This window comes from Drosophila bipectinata, chromosome 4, assembly GCF_030179905.1.
Source record: "Drosophila bipectinata strain 14024-0381.07 chromosome 4, DbipHiC1v2, whole genome shotgun sequence".
Classification (NCBI taxonomy): Eukaryota; Metazoa; Arthropoda; class Insecta; order Diptera; family Drosophilidae; genus Drosophila; species Drosophila bipectinata.
In genome coordinates, this window is record NC_091740.1 from 5097304 (window position 1) to 5120656 (window position 23353).

Below are 23353 nucleotides of genomic sequence, written 5' to 3' on the forward strand. Positions count from 1 at the left end.
ATGTGACTGTGGTTTACCGGTCTGGTGACCAAGCCATCGAGGTATTTTCCACTTCTCAATGTTTGGTAAATGATGTCAGAATTCTTCACATCGGGCTTGAAGAATTGAGGGTAACGGGCAGTCCCAATCGAGAGCAGGGTGGATCTCGTCGGATTGCCAGATGTCCTTTAGAATACTTTAACATCAGTAGTGACAGGAACTATAAGGCCTAAGGGATCGTAGAGGCGACCGACTACTGTGAAAGGAAAGTTTATTAAAGCAGGCCGGCATGTTCTTATCGAAATTTACAGATATAGAAGTTCCCGTGTGGACTCCAATAGAGTCCCAGAGTTTTAATAGTCGCCTGGAACTTTACTACATTTATTTTTTGAGCCATATGCTGGTCAGGAATTCCGAACAAGGTCTGTGGATGATCTGATGCTTATTTCCTGAGTTCCATTCCTGCCGATTTTCGTGTTGCGATGAGTTGATCACGAATTTCCAATGCTCCATGAACAGTATTGTGACCAGTTTGGACGTCGTCGACATATATTTCATCTAATAATACTGGAGTTGCTAAGGAGTACCGATGTTGTTCGTCGTGCGCGTATGGCTGTATATAGTGCTGATTCAGTGTCAAAAGTGACTGTTTTTGGGCTGTACTGGGCAATTTCGTATTGTTCATTTCTTCATAAGATGCGTTGAAATTGAACATCATCCTGGTGCATGTCAATACAGCGATACATTCGTTGGATATCTGCTGCAAACACGTAACGATGTTGCCTCCACTTCATGATGACTCCTTCTAAATCATTTTCTAGCGGTGGGCCGATGCACAATATGTCGTTAAGTGATTTTCCGTTCAAAGAGGTACATGATTAGGGATGTCGGAAATATATCAAAATATCAATATATCGATATATTTTCTCTTAAAAAAATATTATTATCGGAATATTTTTTGGGCAAAAATAGTCGATAATAATATTTTTGAGTTGGTATTTCCAATATTTTATGTTTGGTCACTCTTAAGCCAGAAATTGGCATTAAGTTATCTTATCACGCCTGGAAGTACGGTTCCATCTGAACGGTTGGCTTCTGCCATTAAATGTATTGTCTGTGACTCCCGTAGTCGAATGACAGACCAGCATATAACCGAAAGAGTTTTTTTTAAATCATTGAAGAAAGATTTGTTTTGTAATTAAGAGTAATTAAGAGCATTAAATAAGATAATTAGGTAATTAGCATTATTTAGTACATATTCCATAAATTAATTAAGTTTTAAAAAACTTTTTTTTTATATTAAGTTTTTTTTATAATTAAATTTGAATACAATGTCCTTAATAATTTTGTTATTTTTTATTTTAAATAACGTAAATAAAAGTTGCTTGAGAGTGGGTATAAATATTTGTTGTTTTTTAAATTCACTTTTTAAATAAAAAATAGCTCTTATTTGCAGTCCATGGCGGATGAAAACACATATTAAAACCTTTTTTTAAATTTACAAATAACCTTTTTTCAATTTTAGCTGACCATAAAAAATATCAAAAATACTCGATATATCGATTTTTTATGTGATATTTCTTAATATTATCGATTGATATTTTTTCACAGCAAATATCATCAATACGATATTTTTTTAAAAACCAACAACCCCATACATGATGCATCGTAGACCACCCGAACTTTGGTCGTTGTACTGTCCTCCTTTACCACGGCGGGGTGAGAGAGTGCATGATGAGAAATACTGTTGACCTCTTGGAGAGATAATTTGATGTCGAGCTTCTGCGGTAGTGACTTCGTGGTAGTGGTAGTGAGTTGATTAAGGTCAAAATTTTCCTTGATAGTGGAGTGATATTGTTTAAATGTGTCGTTTCTGTTTAGCCGACGTTCTAAGAGGTGGAATCTATTGAGTGCGATTTGGTGAAACTTTCCGATGATTTGTTCTTTGTCAAAATTAGTTTTTAACCGAAGCCAGACCAGATATTTTCCATTGTGATGTCTGGTGTAGGTGCGCTGGAAATGATCTTCACAGCATTGTTCTGCTGTTAACGTCCTCTCAGAGCTGATTTAATTGAGATCGAAGAAACCATTTACCAGTGCATCCAGATTAGTTTGATGGCATCGAATGGTTACCACATTTGTCCTTGCTGCATTGCTATGGCCAAACACGATCCAACCTAATTGAGTGAGTTGAGCAATAGGGTGATTTGAACCTCGTTTCCGTAAATATGGCAGTAACAAATATGGTATTAGATCTCCTCCAAATAACTCGTCGATGCGGCGTGGCCTCGAAAAGGTGGGATCGGCCAAGTGTAATCTCTGAAGATGCTGACAGGTGTCCACGTTGACATTGCTTCTTGGTAAATGGAGGAAGGTTTTCAAGTCTACGAAACTCAGAATGTCACTGGAGTTCCCCAAGCAATGCTCCCAGGCTTGTCTGAAGAGCAATGCTTTACAGTTATCGTAGGTAGTCTAGCGATTAAATTATGGACTAGAATGGACCTTTGCCACCTACTTTACAAAGTGGAGAGAAAGACATAGTTTAGCTTTACGGAGATGACAGGGAGTAATCTGGGTGGAATCTAAGCTCGCTGAAGATGGAGCGATAAATGGGAAAAATATATAACGTCCGTTTCCATAGATTGAACATTTTTTTTATCTTAGTCTACATATCTCAGACTATATCCTATAGATACTATATAACTGAACAATTGCAAATGGTATTCGGTATTTGATAAATATACCAACTTTGGGTTTTTGAAAATAGAAGCTTGGGTCTTTTTTAAATTATGTATTATAATAAATTGGTTTTATGATCAAATTATCCGATTTACATCGGATTATAGCTATGTGGGTATAGGATAAAGGTATATTAACTTTTACATGAATTCTTCTTTTCATTCTTGTTTTTAATCTTTTTAATAAAAGGTTATTATAAATTTGTTTTTCGGATATTTTTTTATTTTAACACGCTACGATAATCGCATCCTACCAACTGCGCCAACTGCGTATTTTAATTCCCGATTAAATAAAAAAGGTAAAATTAAGATTTAAAATTAATAATTTTATTTATTTATTTATCAAGAATGAGTTTAATAGTTCTCCTATTTGTTGGTTTTTCATTTACAAACTGATAATTTCATTTTAATATTTGTATAACTATAGCTTTGATCTGTAACAGCGGCGCTAGCAGCGTAATTAATATTTTTTATTGGTTATAATTTTATGCTGACATGCAGGTTCCCAGGATAGGCACTTGTTTATGAAATGGTTTATGTGTAAATGGTTTATGTGTGTGTTTATGTCTGGATGCCGATGATAAGGGTATAGAAAAGGTTTGTGTCTTACTAATTTGAACTGTTTCCAACTAGGCTCTGAAATGTTATTTATAAATTAATTGATAGGTTTGACCTGGTTTTTCTGTTGAACAGTGGTTTCTTTTTAATGGGAATGACAGGGCATGCCGGTTGTATGGGCTTTTAGTATTTTGGTTATTTGGCAGATATGCCACTTGCATTTAAATTCTTAATAAGAACTGCTATATATGTTTGTATGAATTTAACTTTCCCTTCTTGTTTTTTTTTATTAAAAAAATATTATATTAAATGTTAAGATACTTAGGCCTGACTTAATTTGACACCCGGAAGAATGGTATACATACTTGTCCAATATTCAGTTCTTGAGGAAACTGATTTAAAACTGCGCCATAGCTGTTTTTGTCTTCATCTATAACTGATACTATTAGTGCTATTAGCTTATGCCAGAAGTCCACACTATCCAACTTTGGTTCATGATCATCTGGGGCACGCTTTACTTCGTTAGGATCGACCTGTATTATTTAGGTTTAAAAAAACAATAAATAACTCATTAATAAATACGAAACTATGGTATATTTAAATCCGCTTCTTACAAAAAGAACATTTTTTTAAAAGGCTTATGTGCTAAGTTCTTACAAGTTCATTAAAGAAGTAAGGAATGGTTTTGTCGAATTTATCATCCATATAATTATAGATTAATGAAAATAAAAAAAAATTTGTAAATACCTCGAAACTAGATTAGGTTAGGTTGAGGCGGCGATGCGGGGGCCAGCTACTGATCTCCCGTATCCACTTGAGCCGCTGAGGCTTCTTGTGATACCGCAGAGGTAAGAAGTCAAGGAACCTTACCCCATCATATCTACTAAAGTACCCAAGGGTTTCTACCCTTCCTACGGCGGCTCGCGGTCCCACCCAGCTTTTCGGATGAAGGCAACGAGTCCGCGTGGAGCGATCTCCGCGAGGTCTGTTAGGTCCGAAAGTTTTGCTGCACCCAGGAGTTAGAGTCGACTGTGCCCAAGCGCAGGGCAGTGGCACAGGAGGTGTGCGACTGTCTCCTCTTTCTTTACATCCCTGCAGCTCCTACAGTAATCATAGTGGAGCACCGCTAGTCAAGCCGCGTGCATTCCTACTATCCAGTGTCCCGTGATGACCTTGACCGTTAGACTGCAGTCCATAATTACAGTCAGACTGCAGTCATTCATCATATGCTTCATTGATCTTCTCCTAGAGCAAATGGACCTTATTATGCGGGAGTTCTTGGAATTCTCTGGAGATTTCTCCATTTCCTCAGTGCTACAAGTTTCTAAGGGAATGCTTACTAGTTCCTTCTTCGGGAGAATAGCGGCGCAATTTCCCTCGTGGTCCCAATGTTGGCCAGTTGGATATCATGCTGTTCTGTTATTTCGTTAGGAGATCTGCGACAGTCATTCAGTTTCCTAGAGTTGGATGAAAATCCGTCAAGAGCTCTGAGTGCCATTTGACTATCTGAGAAGATCCAAATAGCTTCTTTATTGCTAGCAAGAGCTGGGGATCTAAGTGTTGATAGCTATTATTTCCGCTTGGAACACACTACAGGGGTCGGGGAGCCTAAGGACCTACCGCCTACCACCTGGCCGTTCAACTTTGAACTCTCTGTGTATACATGAAGGGAATCCGCTGGTGTGGCCCATTCCCCGATGGAAGGGTGACCTTATAGTTTGTTGTGGGATGATCAAGGGTAAACAGTAGTCTGTCCTTTTCCAGAAACCCGCCTCGCGTATCCTTATTGCCGATAGTGTGGCTATCTTGACAGGCAATAGATCAAGTATGAAGTCTAGGGCGTCAGTTGGTGTGGCACGGAGACTGCCTGTAATGCAGACCTCCGCCATCCTTTGCGTTTTCTTAAACCTCTCTACATATAAGGTTTGTTAAAGCAGGCCATCTGCATCTGCTTTTTTTTCTATACAGCCATCTTACTATTTTTTGAGACATACCCCATTTGAGTCCAATGGCCTTGCGTGAAGTATAGAGCGCGAAGTGGTCCAGCTACTATCCAAGGTTTTAATGTAACCTACATCCTACGCATCCTACCTCGAAACTAGCAACGTGAAAAAAAGCCAGCAGTGAAACAGAAATATAATTTCTATAATAACTTTAGAGGGAAGTGAAAGTAGGAGCATAAAAGTGGGAGTTTGTTGGTGAGAGAATCGTGCTTCTGCAATAACCGATTCCTATCGTGCGCTGGGTATAAAATTATTTAGGTTATAAAAAAAATATATTTAATAAAAATATCACTTTTGTATGTGTTGTTTAATAAAAAATCCAAACTTTTTATACATGATTTGTCGTATTATTTATCGAAACCAAAAGCGCGTTTGGGAAATGCGAAGTCACATATGTACATGTGTAGCAATCAGCATAGGAAAAGGCCAATTGCAATAAACATTTTGCGTGTTTTCACTATTTTCCTCTATTGTGATAATCCAAATGCATTTTGCTATTGAATTTCCGAAAACTTTTCACTCCAAGAAACACAGTTTTGTTTTGGTTTCTGCCAGAACGGTCGACTTGAATTTCTTTTTCGCAGAATATAAATTAAGTAAGAAGCTATGCATTATTTGTCATGATAATAGTCTGTTGTAAAAAATGCAGAGCCTTTTTTTAATTACTAATTAATTAAAAAATTTTAAATTAAAAATTTTTCGTAAAATGTTTTTTTTTATCCTATTTTGATTGTTTATATAACTTTTTTCAATTTTGATTGTTAATCGTAATTGTTACATATGGCCTATTCCTGGGGTCGCGAACGTTCGTACGCAATTAGTGCCAGAAAGTTAAAGAAAATAACATTTTCTGATACTTTTTTTTGTTTCCGATAGCATTTGCTGAGTTCTTTTCTTAGAGTTAATTATGGTTCTGATGGATTTTTCATTTCCACAATATGGGCAAAAAACATGAGGTCGCGAACGTACGCGAAATGGAAGTCGGTTTTGGCTTACTCTAGCAAAATAAATTTATATTTTCTTAAAAAATCATGTTTCACCGAATTTTTTTTTTTTTTTTATGGAAAATTAAATTTTAATTTTATTTTAAATTTAATTTTAATTTAAATTTTATTTAATTTTAATTGTCACTTCTTTTATCCATCTACAAATATTTATAAACTTGTAAAAAAAATTTTTTTTTTTAAATAATATTATTTTTATACATACGGTCGCGAACGTACGCCACTTTAAAATTCAATATAAAAATAATTTCTTGAAAAAGTCGGGATTTTTTTTAAATTTCAGTAGTTTACACTAAAATGACTTAACACATAAAGTTTCATTCACCTGCTTTTACTTAATGCGAAACAATTACAATAAAATTATGTTTTGGGTCGCGAACGTACGATTAGAACATAGTTAAGAATCAAAATAGAAATTATGAGGTAATTGCACATTTTTTTGCTCTTCTTGATTTTTTCTCTTCTTATTAGATTGTTATTAAGAGATTTAGTACAAAAAGAGCGAACACATCATATGTTTTCCTTGAGAAATAAATAAACATAAAAATGTCTTTAAAAGTAAAAAAAAGGTGAAAATTACATTTTTGACTTTTCGGGCTTTTCTTAAAAAAAAAAGCTAGATATGCTACAAATCCAAAAGATTATAAAAATTTGGAAATTTGGAAAAAGTATGAAAATTATTTATTAATAAAAATACAAAAAAAGAATCGAGGAATATGGACATTTGTTTTTTCGGTCCTGGTTGACCATCTGCCGGAATAGCCCATATGTGAATTACAAAAATTTTAAATTAAAAATTTTTGGTAAAATGTTTTTTTTTATCCAATTTTGATTGTTAATATAACTTTTTTCTCAGCGTACCGACATGAGTTGCCAAAAAATTTTTGTATCTTAGACCCTATAAAGCATATACATATATTCTTCCTGAGTTGATATAAGCATGTCCGTCTGTCTGTCCAACCGGCCAACTATATCCATGTTTGCGATATATGTATATCCGGTTTTACCTGCAAGGGTATATAAACTTCTGCTCCGCCCGAAGTTAGCTTTCCTCTCTTGTTTTTTCTTATTTTAGATTACTGCGTATTTGCGTATTAATTTGTAATGAATGGCCTTAAAGGTCATTTTGAAAAAAAGAAATAAATTTTACTGAGACTTATATGAAACATATATCGGCACATAGGTCTTTGTCCAAGTGTATGTCGCAGATTGTTATATTCTGAATCTATAGCAGTTCGTATTTTTCGGCACTTTTCCGCACTAATGGAACAATATTCATTTATACCACGCCACCTCGAGGTTTTCAGAGTTTACCCCCAGCATTCGTGATGTAAAGATGTGTGTTCGATAATTACTTCAAGAAAACCGGCTTAGGCCCCGCTACTGCTTATGTGTGCAACATACGAATACTATTTCTGGCCAACGGCGATAAGGGAGATTAAAAGCTTTCAACAATCCCAATTCCGCGCCCGTCTTTCGGTCTACCTTGCAGGTATGCCCAAACAACAACGATCCATGGTGACAACTAGCAGAAACTCTACTACGAGTGTTACCTGCATCATTACAATGGACCATTAAAATATACTTTGGTTGTACTTCCACTAACACCGTGGGTGCGATTGCAGCCAGCCGCATTCGCTAGACCATGACTGCGCTGCCAAATTTTATAACATCGTAAACACAAAACAAGTAATTCTAAATATCTGTTCCACCCACCTGGAGAAAACGTCAGTCGAAAACGCAAAGACGAGGCCTTCAGAGGGCCACGATCTCAGTCTGCCCCCGATCAGCAAAACTAAGTTGAAGGTCACAACGCCGCTCAACAAGCAGGAAAATTTTTCTTTCGCAAAAACATGAAATATTACTTGATTCGTGATTCTGTTGAAACAGAAAAAATGGAACAAAATCTGGAAGATGTTGACTCTATTAAAGGCCATACACCTGTATTGAGGAAAGAGATCAATCTGCAAAACCTAACAAAATCCCCTCTTTTTAGACAAATGTCCTGATCGCGAAGATCAAGTAAAAGATAGCCTTGGCTCCTCAAACTAAGCATTCGCTCTTCAAAATTTAGTGTTTCCAGAATATATACAGCCAATTCTGAAGTTTTCGGCTGTAAAAACACTGACAACTGCCAATTTTGGCCCTACAAGGTTACAGTAGATAAGGCTTACAGGGTAGTTCTCAAAGGAATCCATTCAAATGTACAGAAATCACAGATAGAACAGGGATTTGCTGACAACGGCTGTGAGGTCTTTAACATATAAGGACTGATTGGAAGAACTTTCAGGGTAACGAGGATGATAACAAAACACAATAAATTATAAAACTAGAAAAAATTAGTTTTATGTCAGCCTTAGGCAGGGTGAAAACGTTGCTGAGTCCCTATAAATAGCACAACTTGGAAGATACAGAGTAACTGTCGAGCTTTCCTTAGAAACGAATTACTTCACTGTCAAAGGAGACATCATTTTGGGCACTCTAAAAACTACTGTGATCTGGACAATGTTTGTGGTAAATTTTGTGGCCTTCATTCTACTGGTTCTTTACTGTGTGTAAGCGCCACATGCTTGTGCGTAAGCAGTGGCGGTACCCACGTCTTGACAGACGTGAAATTTGGTAGGTTGGATCAATTGACCAAAAATAGAACCAGTCGGAAGTTGCAACTTTCTATCTTAAAAAACTATCTAAAAAACTTAGTACAGATTCTATTTTTGGTCAGTTGATCCGACCTACCAAATTTCATAACGATCGGTCGACTATATCTTATAGCTGCCATATAAATGAACGATCGGAAATGGTATTTGGTAAAAATACCAACTTTGGTATTTTTAAAGATAGAAACTTGGGACTTTTTTTTTGATATTTTATTGTAATTAATTGGTTTTGTTATGATGTTCGGCCAGGATCGGCCAACTATATCCGATGTTTGTGATATATATCCGATTTTAGCTGCAAGGGTATATCAACTTCGGCTCCGCCCGATGTAAGCTTTCCTTTCTTGTTTTATACTTACTTTATTATTATTTTTATACCCTTGCAGAGGGTATTATAATTTTGGTCAAAAGTGTGCAACGCAGTGAAGGAGACATCTCAGACCCTATAAAGTAAATAACATATACTCTTGATTGGGATCACCTCCTGAGTTGATATAAGCATGTCCGTCTGTCCGTCTGTCTGTCTGTTTCTACGCGAACTAGTCTCTCAGTTTTAAAGCTATCGACTTGAAACTTTGCACACACCCTTCTTTTCTTTTCACGCAGTATATAAGTCGGAACGTCTGGGATGGGCTGACTGTATACCATTGTTTCCATATAACTGAACAATCGGAAATGACCCAAATTTCGTGTTTTTGAAGATAGAAAGTTGGAACATCGCCCACAATCTATTTTTAGTTTTTATAACTTTGTACCACCTCTGCTTACGTTTAAGGGTTCATCTGATACCCTCGATCTGGTCATTGCCGATCTATTTGCAAAATTTTTTTAAACAACTTATTCTACTCTTTAAACGACAGATCAGCTCTACACATATAACATTAAATCAGCAAATTCTATTTTCTGTCCGTTTTTCTCCGAAAATACCCGGGTTAAACCCGTTTATTCGGCCGGCCCCGAGGTACCAGGCTGTGTGCTAAAGTATTGTGCCAGGACTCTGTGCAAACCTCTTCTAAGACTTTTTATCTTATCTTTGGAAACCGCGATTTTCCCCTTAAGTGGAAGCAATCTTTCATAATCCCCTTGCATAAACAATGGAAAAGGATGCTGCCAACTACAGAGGTAGCTCTGTAAATTGTTGGCAATTCCAAAGTTATTTGAAAAATTAGTTACTCTTAATTTGCAACAACTTTGCTCTTCGATCATCTTTTCATGTCAGCATGGCTTTAAACGTCGCTCCACCACCACTAATTTACTGGATCTGACATCCTTTGTCATAAATGGCTTTCGAAAGGGATTTCAAACTGATGTTATTTACATAGACTTTAGCAAAGCATTTGATTCAGTCAATCACTCACTCTTTTTGAGTTAACTGAATATGCTGGGATTTCCTACAGACCTCCTAACGTGGATCTCAAGCTAGTTAGATGGAAGAACAAAAAGAGTCTTTTTTAAAAACATACATTCCCGCATGTTCCGCGCTACATCTGGCGTCCCTAAAGGAAGTCATCTTGCCCCGTTACTATTTACTATTTTTATTTATGACTTGCTTCCTTTTTTAACGAACTCTCTAGCTGTTATGTATGAGGTGGTGTTAAGCTTTGTCTTGAATAAAAATCCATCTCTGACCAATGCAATCTTCAGTCCGATTTTGAAAACTTTCAAAAATGGTGTTAAGCCAATGATTTAAGGATGTAGTCTCATGTTCCGGCCTACTTTTTAGAGGTTATTTCAAAACATTTTTTTTGGAATAAAAAATAATGCGATCGGTCCAATTTTCACATATGTTTTTATAGGCATCATAAACTATTTGAAAATATTTTGTTTAATTTATTCTTGTGTAGTTTAATACACTTTATAGCATGCCAAAGTATTCATATAAAAAAAAAGGTAGGTCCCTGGCGCAGGTGATTTCGACTGCTAGAGTCATCCGAAATAAAAAATTTGAATAGATTATTGTTTTGTAAGCTTATGGCTCTGTCCCGTACTAGAATGAAATATTTTCATCAATAAACAACAAAATGACGAACTCACAAAAAAAAAAATTTAAAAAAATTTAAAAAACTTATCTTAAATTAACGATAAAAAAAAACTAATCATTAAAAATAAATGATTCTAGTACGGGACAGAGGTGTTACTTTTTAGAAAAACATATCCAAATTTCAGCTAGATCGGTACCATAGAATTTTGTGAATCACCTGCGCCGCACACAAAAATGTCGTTCGGAGAAAAACGCGTTTAAAGTTTAGACGCTACCGAGAAACTCATACTTTTCGGTGTAGGCGCGCTCTCGATTATGGGTTGTATCTCTGTCATTATTTGATATTTTTATTTGAAACTTTAACAGTACATTCTTAATAAACAATACTATCGAAATATGTGAAAAAAATCGATTTTTTTCAACCTCACACATGAGACTACATCCTTAATACTTAATGGATCAAAATTCAAGCTTATGTTTTTTTTTCGTTTTTGCCCTCTGCAGGCTATGTGTCCTCTCTATGGGATAGAAAAATGAACTCAGGTTAATGATAACGGCGTCCTATTAGACTCTAAATTTACATTTTCCGACCATATTTCCTCAATGGTGAATGGGACTAAAGGATTCTTTGGATTTATTAAAAAAGAAAAGAAAAGAAATAAACGACCCGTACATAACTAAAACATTCATTTCTTTGGTCCGTCTTATTCTGGAGTACGGTTATTGCGTCTGGAGTACATCAGAACCGCATACAATCCCTACAAAAACTTTTTTTTAACATTTTCTTTTAGAGGTCTTAACTGGGATGCAAATCTTTATCTTCCAAATAGAAGATAAACCCTTTAGCTTAACAAATCGTAGAACAATGCTAGGTGTAGTTTTTCTACGTAACCTAATCAATGTGGATGTAGATAGCCAGCATTTCAATTTTAACATTCCCAATAGAATGACTAGAAAGAGAAACTTTAGTCCTCTATTCCTCAGTCATTGTAGGTAGACATATGCAAAACCTTTTTAGGGTCCTTTGTTCGAAATACAATGGTATTTAATCTTTAACATATCTTTCTTATCCTTCAACTTTAAAACATAGAATTTTAGATTTTCTTACTAACTCCTCTTAGCTTAATAAATAACAAATACCATAACAAAAACTATATTTTCTCGTGCGCCTCTCGGTCGTCTGGGCCTCTAGGCTTTATGATGAATGCAGGAATGCTAGCTGATGCGCTTATTGACGCACAATACATTTCAAAAATCTGAAAGACGGCGAAATACAAAAAAAAAATCTACCCAATGTAGAAAGAAGAAAGTTAATTAGAACAAGGCATTAACCCGGGAAAAGCGATTTAAAATTTCAACCCATTTAAAAATTACTTTTTCCAAAGTAGTTAATTTATGTACCGGCAATGAGCCAGCCGATATTAATACGGAATACTGAGGTTAATACTGAATAATGATATTAATACTGATTACTGAGGTTAACGGACAAGCTACAGAAAACTACATTCATTGTTGGCAAAGTACTCAAATTCGTTTATAACTGGAATTCAAAGTACTAAAGTCAGAATTGGCGAAGTAAAAATTAGGTTGTTTGATCTAATAAAAAACGTACAAAGAAGGCTACATTGTGTAAGTCCACTCGAGCGAGATTTAGTTCGGGAAAAAATTTAATTAGGCCAAGCTGTTCAATGCAGGTGTTTTGACAAAGGTTGGGTTTTCATTCAATCTTACAAAGTGTTCTTTCCTGAAAACATCGGTTCAATATTTGGGTTCTGTTGTTGTGAATGTATAAGTGCTGTTGTGAACTCCATTGAACATTTTCGACTTTATTTGTTGGGCAGGAAATTTTGTCCTTTACTCGCTAAGGACGTCAAGAAATAAACAAGATTTAACCCCCAGAGCACAGCGTTGGTGGGCTTGTTTGCAGTCTTTCACATTTAATTTTCAGTATTAAATGAGACGAGAGCGAAAATGCAAATACTGAGATTATGGAAGAAAAAAAGTGAAGTACACCAAGAAGTTGTACTGCTGGCCAACGAAAATGGCAGAGTTCTGAGACAATAAAATATAATGCAAGCACAAGTGCAAAACATATTAATGCTTGTCTTGTCTAATGCTTGTGAGAATAAAAAATTAAGACTGAACTAAAAAAAAATATTTTAATGTTGGTTTTGGAACCCAATACTATTTTGTGAAATTGGTAACATGATAATTTGTTATAAGTTAAGGTAAGAAAATTGGCTTTTGTTATGAAACTATTTAATGTTCAGTCTGTAATAAATAAAAAGAGAAAAGAAAAATTCGATTGCTGTTATTTTCTACACGAGGTCGTGTTAGGTTCAGGATGTCCGGTGCATTGAAACTGCGCACTAAAGTGGTCAAATTTCGTATAGTTTTCAATGTGTGTGAATAAATGTGAATGTTAATAAATTTATGAATGTGCAACTCCCTTCCTACTCACTCACTCAATGTGCCCTACTCACAAGCTTTTCGAATTATAAAAAAAATAACGTTTACTAGCGCTTGGGAGTGACAGTGTGTTAATTAAGGGGAGGGTAAGGTCAAATCATGCGAAAAAAGCCAGTTTTTTGTGATTTTTTTCCTGACGACACAGTTAAAATTTATTAATTTAACCAACAGTATATTAAAGTATGACATTAGAAGAATGTTTTATCAAATTTGTACAAAAAAATATTTAAAAATATGGCAATAGTAGCAATTGTCCGGACGTGTCGCCAAAAAAAGTTGAATTGCGGTGCCCCTCATAACTCGGTGCTGGATCATTTGTAATCAAAAAATAAAAATTCATTCGTTAGATAATAGTTCGCCCCAGGTAACGCTGTGAAGGTTTTTTAAAAATTGCAATTTTTTAATTTTTTTGAAGACTTTGAAGTGAAAAACTCAATTTTTTGGGAAAAAATCGGTTAATTTGTCATTGCAAAATCAAAATATGAACACAAAAAAAAAAACTCGACAGCGTTACCTCGCAAAATATGTACAGAAATAGTGTTTAAAATTTCAAAAGGATCGGTGCAGTAGTTTTGAAGTTATGAGGGGCACCGACTTTGAAAACGTGACTTGTGGGAAAAACGCTTTAAAGTTTTAAACACAAAAAAATCCAGTGTAAAACGTTTATAAGCAACTTCGTCAATAACTAATAACTTCGTCAATTTTGCTTTAATTGACTTGACACAATTTTGACACAATATTCTTCAGATATTATGCATTCAATTTAAAAAATAAAAAAAAAAACAAGAAAGCAAAGCTAACTTCGGGCGGAGCCGAAGTTGATATACTCTTGCAGCTAAAACCGGATATATATCGCAAACATCGGATATAGTTGGCCGATCCTTATGATTACATCATAATAAACCCAATTAATTACAATAAAAAATCTAAAAAAAAGTCCCAAGCTTCTATCTTCAAAAATATGAAAGTTCATATTTCTACCAAAAACCATTTCCGATCGTACAGTTATATGTCAGCTATAAGATATAGTCAACCGATCGTTATAAAATTTGGTAGATCGGATTAACTGACCAAAAATATAATCTGTACCAAGTTCCAGCTTTCTATCTTTAAAAACACGAAAGTTGGGTCATTTCCGATCGTTCAGTTATATGGCAGCTATAGGATATAGTCAGCCGATTCTTATGAAATTTGGCATGTCATAATATTTTGAATAAATAGCTCTCATGTCAAATTTGAACTCTCTAACTCTAAAAACACCAAAGTTATACCATTTCCGATCAATCAGTTATATGGCAGCTATAGGATAGAGTCGGCCGATCCCGGCCGTTCCGACTTATATACTGCGTGCAAAGTCGATAGCTTTAAAACTGAGAGACTAGTTTGCGTAGAAACAGACAGACGGACAGACGGACATGCTCATATCAACTCAGGAGGTGATCCTGATCAAGAATATATATTCTTTATAGGGTCGGAGATGTCTCCTTCACTGCGTTGCACACTTTTGGTCAAAATTATAATACCCTCTGCAAGGGTATAATGAAAAAAAAAAAAATTTAATACCTTATCCTCCTCTTAAAAGAATAAGCGCAATGGAAGGGCACATTATTGCTCCGGAACGCTAGCAAGAGTGTACTGACTTGTTTTGGGAAAAGCTTCAACAATTTTCCTAATTTCTTAATGTAATTGGTCTCGTTTTATCAAAGTCCGAATAACACGACAAAAAAGCCAAAATGTCAGTTCTTGTGTAAAAATGTTATCCTTTTTTTGAAGATATCCCTAAATGTATTTTTTTTCAAAAGCTACAGCATTTAGCTATTCAGAAATTTTACGGGTTTTAAGGGCGTTACAAACATTTCAAAAACGGTTTTGTACTAAATTCGACCTAATAAACAATTCCTACGAGGTCTTTTCAAAAGTTCCAAATCACTGTCGCACATAATTACATAATTATGTATGTGCCCAATTCTCGCCATTTGCGGGATGTTTTACTTTTTTAGTAAAACAAAACGAAGGGATTTTTACATCGATACGTAGCCGGGTATAATAAATGCGTTCGACACGATAATCTCAAAAGAAGAAAACCATGGCAAAACCGTAAATAAAGATTATGGTTATGATTTTTTTTTTAACTCACAAAATATAATGACACAAATAATTACTATTCTCTGAGCAAAAAAATAAAAATCAGAAACTGATTTCTATTTTTAAAATAAAACTCATAATGATTACGGTCCCTGATCATAGGAGATCGCTATCGAACGCAACTAATGCGCCTTAGTCGTGCGCTAAAAGAAAGGCGGCAACAATACAAAGAGCCAGTGGCGGATTTAACAGGTGGGCAAAGGCGCTTTCAGGGCCCCTCTTGCTGAAAGTTACACCTTCGATTTCTTTCTCGTATGGGGTGACAGGGGGGCCCTGGAAAAATTTTGCCCACTGGGCCTTTTTCCTTAAATCAGCCACTGCAAAGAGCTATCTAGTTATCCTCCAAAACCACAATGCTTGGCCTCACTTCGCAAAAGTGGTCAAAAAAGTATTTAGAAACGCTGAAATGGAATGACTTGCCCCACCCACCGTTTTCCCTAGATGTCGCCCCTTCTGACTTCAGCCTATCTAGTTCGATGACACACGGCCCAGCAAATGAACATTTTCAATCCTTCGAAGAATTATAAATGTGGATTGATTCATGGGTTGCGCCAAAAGAGGACTCCTTTTTTTGAGCCGGGATCCGAAAATTGGCGGAAAGATGGGAGAAAGTTGTCGCTAGCGACGGACAATACTTCTAATAATACATATGTATGCACTATTTCGCAGTAAAAGCAAAGTTGTAGGTGAAACAAAGTTGTACACCCAAAAAAAAAAAGACTTTGCCGAAAAAGTCTTGCAGTATTTCCGCTAGGTGGGTAAGTGTGTAGTTTGAGTTTTATTTGTCGCATCGGGTCACGCTAGCTTTTTAAACAGCTCTTTAAATAAGCTTATACGTGTTTGTTTTATTATTGTTTGTTCTTAGTGGTTCGTGAGTTATAGCATCGCAAAAATGGAGCAAATTAAGAGAAAATACGGCATATTTTACAGTACTACTACGATAAAGGCAAAAATTCAGCTCATGCTGCCAATAAAATTTGTGCAGTTTGCAGAATCTCCAAGTGCAGAATCTCGAAGTGTGCCACAAGTGGGTCACTTACGACAATGTCAAGCGCAAACGGTCGTAATCGAAAAGCGGTGAAGCTGCTCAGATGGTGGCCAAGCCTGGATTAACGGCCAGGAAGGTTATGCTGTGTGTTTGGTGGGGTTGGAAGGGAATAATCTACTACAAGCTGCTTTCCTATGGCCAAACACTCAATTAAGACCTTTACTGCCAACAACTCGATAGCTTGAAGGCATCACTTATGCAGAAAAAGCCATCTTTGATCACCAGAGGGCGAATTTTTTTCCATCTGAACAACGCCAGGCCACACACATCTTTAATGACGCGCCATAAGCTCTGGAAGTTTGTATCCAACGTATAGTCCGGATCTCGCACCAAGTGATTACCACCTATTTTTGTTCATGGCGAACGCTCCATGGTCCAAAAGAGAGTTCTTCTGAAAATTGGCTCTCCGAGTTTTTTGCCAATAGAGAAGCGAGCTTCTAAAAACGGGGCTTCTAACTATTATAACCAATTTTATGAACAATTGAAAATTTAGTAAAAATACCCCAAGACTTTTTTGACAACCTTATACATATATAATCTTGATTAGGATTCTGGATATAGGCATGTCCGTGGCACCTTCTAATACACGTGTCGTGTAAGAATATTTTTTGTATGCGTAACTCTTTATATCTATACAAAAGTTATAAAGGCTTTTCACCGGTATTTTACCCCTTCAATAGGCTTTTTTATCATATCCAAAAACTGGACCACTGTTACAGAGTTAATTGACAGTTATTTTAAGTATTGAAAGCTTATAAGCTCAAAATGTTCATTGTCATTTTGTAAAGCCTCTACTCAACTTATCCTGACCAAATGCTTAATTGCATTATTCACAAAATTGCAGCATCTTAGCCTGTAGAAATTTCGGCCCTCTCTACTACAAGAATCACTGTCTGCGGGAGCTAAATTGAAAAACATCAGAAAAGAATTATCTTCAATCGATAACAATGGAATCACAATATACTTGTATGTTTGCGCTACAAAGGTTATTAGACGGGATTATTGATATCTTAGGCTGCCTCATGTTTAGTTAGGCCATTTTTCACATATAAGACCTTTCCTATAGCAGAAATGCTTTTATCCAACGTTGAAACTATTCAGAAGTCGACTGATGGCATTATGAATAATCCACATTACATAAATAGTGCCATCAGCATCAGTGTAGTGGCAAAATACAGTTAAAGCTCAAAATCCTTTGCAGGAAATTGAGCAGTTGTCTCCAATTCGAAGATATGTGTCGTCTCCAATATGAACAAATTTTCAAAGTTGGGTTGGTGGTTTTACCCACCCAGTTTTTTCATTTAAGTCTAATATATTAACTTTTTTAATATATTAATTGAATTCGAATTTAATCGCTTTAATTGAATTTTTAATTTCTAGTCTAAGATCTTGTTTTTTAGAAACAAGGTTTAAGGTATTTTATCTTTTTAACCTTCTAGGTTAAGGTAAACCTCAGCGAAGGTACTTAGCTTTGGACTCTCTAAGGTCATGGTTTAAAAAATTCCATACTTTTTTAAAAATTGACGAGAAGTGGTAAATATTTTTAAAATAATATTGTCTTCCGCAAATAACCAGAAAACAGCCGATTCTTTCTAACAACTAACAAAGAATATTGTTTTTTTCATATTTGCGATTATTAGGAATATCATCATTTCTTTACAGTTTCAGGTTTCACAATCTTTTTTCATATCCTTACGATTTCCTTTTGTGAAACCTTATTTTTAATCTTAATTTTAAAAATACTTTTTAGGTGCATAAATTATTTTAAGTTTAACAGATTTATTTATTTAAGTATACAGAATATGCTTTAATAATTTTTCTCTTGGCACCGCTTTACCTGAAACTCTCGGTTGTAAAGTTCGTAGCAATTCTCAAAAAGAAATTGATAAGTAGATCGTAGACATGCTTTTACACAGTCTTTTACCACTGTGCTTGCTCTAGGTGGACTTGACAATTCTTGAACCTAAGAAAAAAAGTTTGTTTGAGTCTTCCTATTGTGCATAAACAAAAAACTTGTATTTACCTTCATTCGAAAAAAAGTTATACTTGTCAATAAATCGACGGTTGACTTTAAGTCCATTAGTTTTTCCGAACTAGATGCGGGAAAGTTGTTTCTATACATTGACAAATCAATTCTGAGTGAGTTGTGTAGCTGATCCAATAACTTAACAAATTTTTCTTTCTGTTAAATCAGAACTGGTTTAGTGTTTTTCCATATATATTTAAATATTTACGATACGTACCCCAAAATTGCTAGCAGCAAAACGATCACTAGCAGATACTGCAGACGATGCAGTGGTATGCGCATAATACGCGTTAATATTGGCTAAAAGTGTGCTCATTACAGCTGGTACTCCAGGACACAAATATTTGGCCGATAGACAGTGAAAATGAGTCATAGCCTGATAAATGTTCTCAATTCCATAACGCATTGAAAACTCGTCAACAATCTCTTCTGGAATTTCATCAAAATACAGTTTCCAAGCGTCATCGCCTTTTTGAATTGGCAATTTAACCTTATAAAAAAATTTATTATTTTATAATATAAAAAAAATATTTTTATTATAAGGCATATTACTTACCATTCCACTGTTTTCCTCACAAAGATAATGAAAGAGATTCTCATGCAAGCAAGTATATTGCACATGATAAGGAGCCACCTTTTCCTCGCCCTTAATTTCCACTGATATATGAAGTCGTATTGCGCCCGAAACAGCAGATTTATCCGTTCGCTTCTCTAGGTTATACCATACATCCATTTCTCCAGACAGTGTACGAACTTCGATTATCGTTTGTCCTAAAAAGTCGTCCGACTCTCGTGTCAATTTTTGTCGAAGTTTTGACTTTAAATCATTGTCTTCATCCCAAACGCGCACTTTTATGCGATCAGAGGAGTTATGACACTCGCTGCACTCCCACCGAGCAAGCGATCGTTGAGTAACAAAATAGGAAATATGTATAAAATTTGAAATTAATACCTAAAACGAAAGCCGTTTCCAACTTCCGTTAATATACTCTATTCTTACATATCCATTTAGAATGTGCACAGAGAACTCACCAACTATAAGAGCGAAATGGAGATAAACTTATCCGTATCGTGAATTACGTAATTAAAGATTACATTAACTTTCCTCATCTACATTTCACTATACTTTGCATTTTGACTTTGCAGTGTATGTGTGTACATATATTTTTTAAATTCGTAGCTTTAAAAGTGTTCAAAGCTTATATCTCGAAAACTTTCCGACAAATAATTTAAATCTTAGCAATAAGCTTATCTTCTTGCAACATTTTTTCATTAAGGTTCAAAAATAATAGTTTTTATATTTTTCTATGAGCCATTATTGATCAAAAGCAACATACGGCATACTTTACTATGCGATCAACCATCATAACAACAACTGTAACTCTGCACTATGGGGTTTTTGACCTGTTTTTGTGGCATTAATTAATAACTCGGTCAGTTTTGGAGATATCGACATGAAACTTTACCAATCGTTATTATTTGATCCTAGGCACATATAGTATGAAAATCGTTCGGATCAGGAAACTATATCCTATAGCTCCCATAGGAACGTTTTGGTAAAAGTAAAGATAAATTAATGAAATTTAAGGAGCTGATATTTTTTGCTATTTTAATACGATATAGCAATTTTGAATCAAATCGGATAGCGCTTTCCCGGGGAACTATCAGTTTAAAATACCGGATTTCAGTGTTCTTCCATAAAAATGCATATAAAAGTTGAAAAAGAAAAATTCCTTCATACAGTAGTATTAATCTTATTATTGATTTATTTCATTTTCTATAATATATCAATATTATCTAACATTATTTTCGTATTCGTACGAAAGCATCTCAATTACCTCAATTGGAAGTATAAGACTCTTTAGTTTTTTATGCATCTCGATAAATTAAGGACGAAATAATTGGATCTGATGTATCCATATCTCTGTTGAACACATCAGCGAAGGAATGTAATCGGTTGTGCTTTCTTGAGTGGTGACGCCGGTCTAATTTATACAGCTGGTTTCAGGACTCAGACGCTTCTTTTCCAAAATAGCCGACTGGAAGCACCGTATTTTCCATTACTTCCATTGAAAATTGGTGTCTTTTTTCTTTCAAAACGGCATTATCCACATTGTTATTTGCATGGCGTTCAAAAAAACATTGTACAGCCATTTATTGCTCAGCCTGGCCCCTTTCGCTGTTCCAAGCAGCGACCAAATCGGCTTTGGAGAAAGTGAGGTTATCTAAGAAAAATTCAAATTGCACCAATAGTGGAGAAAAGTGCACAATAAGACTAACAGTCTTTGCTCAGTATTGACAACGCTACAACATACACTTGGACGCATTGAAATCTTTCTATTCCTTCTATTTCAAAACTCTTCCCAAAGTTGAAATTTGTTTCCCAAAATTCAGCTTAAGGTGCATCTATAAAATGACAAAATTTTAGTATAGACACGCACAATTTAAACAGTTAATACATTTAACATGTAGTACAAACCTGTGAAATCAGTGTCTATTACTATTTTTCTTTTTAAATGGAGTTTTAAACAAATAATCTAATTTCTCAAATCACTATGTGAAAATTGCAAACTTAGCGCACGTGCTTTCGAATGCAACAGCTGACTTTGTAGCTGTTATGCTAGCATATGGTGCTAATAATCAATATTTTGAGTATGAGGCATAATAGTTTGATGTTTTCTTAATACATTCCGATTAATTTTTTTTAAATCAGAGAACTTTCAAAAAATGATTAAATGCCACATAAAGTGGTCAAAAACCCCATAGTGCTCTGTAACAACTGTAACGTATCAACCTAAAATTATAAAAAAAAAACTAATAGAGAGTTTAAACAAGAAAGGACGGCTATAGTCAAATTTCCCGCCTACATTATACCCGGTACTCATCTCTTTCACACACAATTTAACTAACCTTTATAGTTTAAGCTTTAAGGGTATGGATTCTTAGCAAAAAGTTGTTGCATACTTTGGCGCTTGGGAAAAACAAAACAACAAACTTAAGATACTACCGATTCAGTAGGAGAGCAGATAAAAAGTCACCAAGGGAGCTTAGTGTATGTGTACTATAGATTAGCCATAGGAATAGTTTGGTAAAAAAACATTTTCCAAAAACATAAACGAGCTGGCGCTAACACCAGAAACCTGGTTTTGAAGGCGGGAGTGAACGTGGAAAAATTTTTGTGTACAACTTGATCTGCGCTGATATCGTATCAGATCCTAAGTTCCAAATCTGATGGTTCTATCTCTAAGAGTCTTCGAAATCCACGCGTTCTAAATTTTAGCCCGTTTGTATGGGAATTTGTTTATATATGGGTATATCTTCTCCAAAAATTGGCCAGTTGGGATGAAATTTGTTTTTCAGATATATATTAACTATAAGAGTAGTTTTGCATCAAACGTTTGTCAGAGGAGGGAAACAAACTTGAATTGCGTTGGTATTGTAGGAGTCTCCATGCCATATCTTATTGCTCTATCTCTAATGGTCTCAGATCCACGCTTTCATACGGACGGGTGGTAATGGTTATATCAAGTCGGCATAAGTGACTTAAAAATAAAGGTTAAAGGCGAGCAAAACTATGAATCCGTGACCGAATATCTCCTAGTAGAAAATTAAATTTCAACAATTATAAACTCTGAAGAAGCATTTTCAGTGTGCGTCCGATCCGAATAAATGATGTATGGTACTAACCGAAAGGGTTTCTTTTAATTACAACTTTTTTATGAAAAAATTTGACAAAAGTAGTTTGATAGTTAGAAGCTGGGTTTATAAATAATCGATTTCATTTAACCGACTTTTTGAATGTTGTCTGGATGGAATAACACACATAAAATAAGACAGATTGGATATGTATCTGACTAAAGCCCTATTCACATTTATTAATGGCGGTTGTACCATTTGTTTGTTTTTAGTGCTGGGAAACTGCATATCTTTTAAATTACAAACCACTGGCTTCATAATGTTTGGAGTCATTCGAAATTTTTTTTCTAACTCATATCTTCTTACTCCATTGTCTACCCATTCCACTTGAGTTTCCAATTAAGAAATAATTTTTACTTTGTATTTGCATACACATGAGCATTCGTAGTTTTAAAATTATTAAAAGCTAATAACTCGAAAACCTTTGATGAATAATTTATATCGATTTAATGACCTTTAAGTGTATGTTCTTGCAAATATTTTTTCAACAGGGTTTAAAGGGTTATATACAGTTGTGATATATGAAAAAATCGATTTTTTTTTTATTGCATATTCTTTAAGTATATTTTTGGGAATACTCTCACAAAAATTCATAACGATCGGAGCATTAGAACCGAAGCTGTAGCTATTTATAGCGCACTATCTGCATATTAATCCTGAACAAACTTGAAACTTTAAACGCGATTATCTCAGAATCTTTTTTTTGGGAAATTACCTTTGCGGTGGACACGATTACTAAAAAACTACTAATCCGATCAACACCAAATTGACCACTTATTTATTATGATATTAGCTATTCCGTGAACGAGGGATTTTCAATTTTTTTGAAAACTCCTTTTTTAAAGCACAAAAAACGAAAATCTTATACGTTGAAAAAGTACATTTTTTGTTAAAAACGTCGCCATTTTTTTTTTATCAAAATTTTTAAAAATCCCTCGTTTACGGACTAGACAATACAATATACTAACTAAACTTTTTTGAATTTTGGATTTCGGATGAACCGTTTTCGAGAAATCATGTCCACCGCAAGACACCATCGAATAAGACGA

The 23353-nt window shown here is 35.1% G+C and overlaps 1 protein-coding gene and 1 long non-coding RNA gene across 2 annotated transcripts in view; one reads left to right on the forward strand and one right to left on the reverse strand.

The window, feature by feature from the left end:
• unc-13 overlaps positions 1–23353 on the reverse strand; it is a gene marked incomplete at its 5' end in the record, with an annotated part of 135131 nt that overhangs the window by 69893 nt on the left and 41885 nt on the right. Inside the window, 5 exons of the mRNA XM_070282486.1 lie at positions 3641–3808; positions 18420–18545; positions 18606–18764; positions 18826–19098; positions 19165–19489. Of these exons, the coding sequence (XP_070138587.1) occupies positions 3641–3808; positions 18420–18545; positions 18606–18764; positions 18826–19098; positions 19165–19489 (1051 nt within the window). The remainder of the gene's footprint in view (positions 1–3640; positions 3809–18419; positions 18546–18605; positions 18765–18825; positions 19099–19164; positions 19490–23353) is intronic.
• LOC138926872 (uncharacterized) lies at positions 255–3471 on the forward strand. The gene is made up of 3 exons (XR_011443563.1): positions 255–849; positions 1591–2164; positions 2233–3471. It is a non-coding gene; the product is annotated as an uncharacterized lncRNA (long non-coding RNA).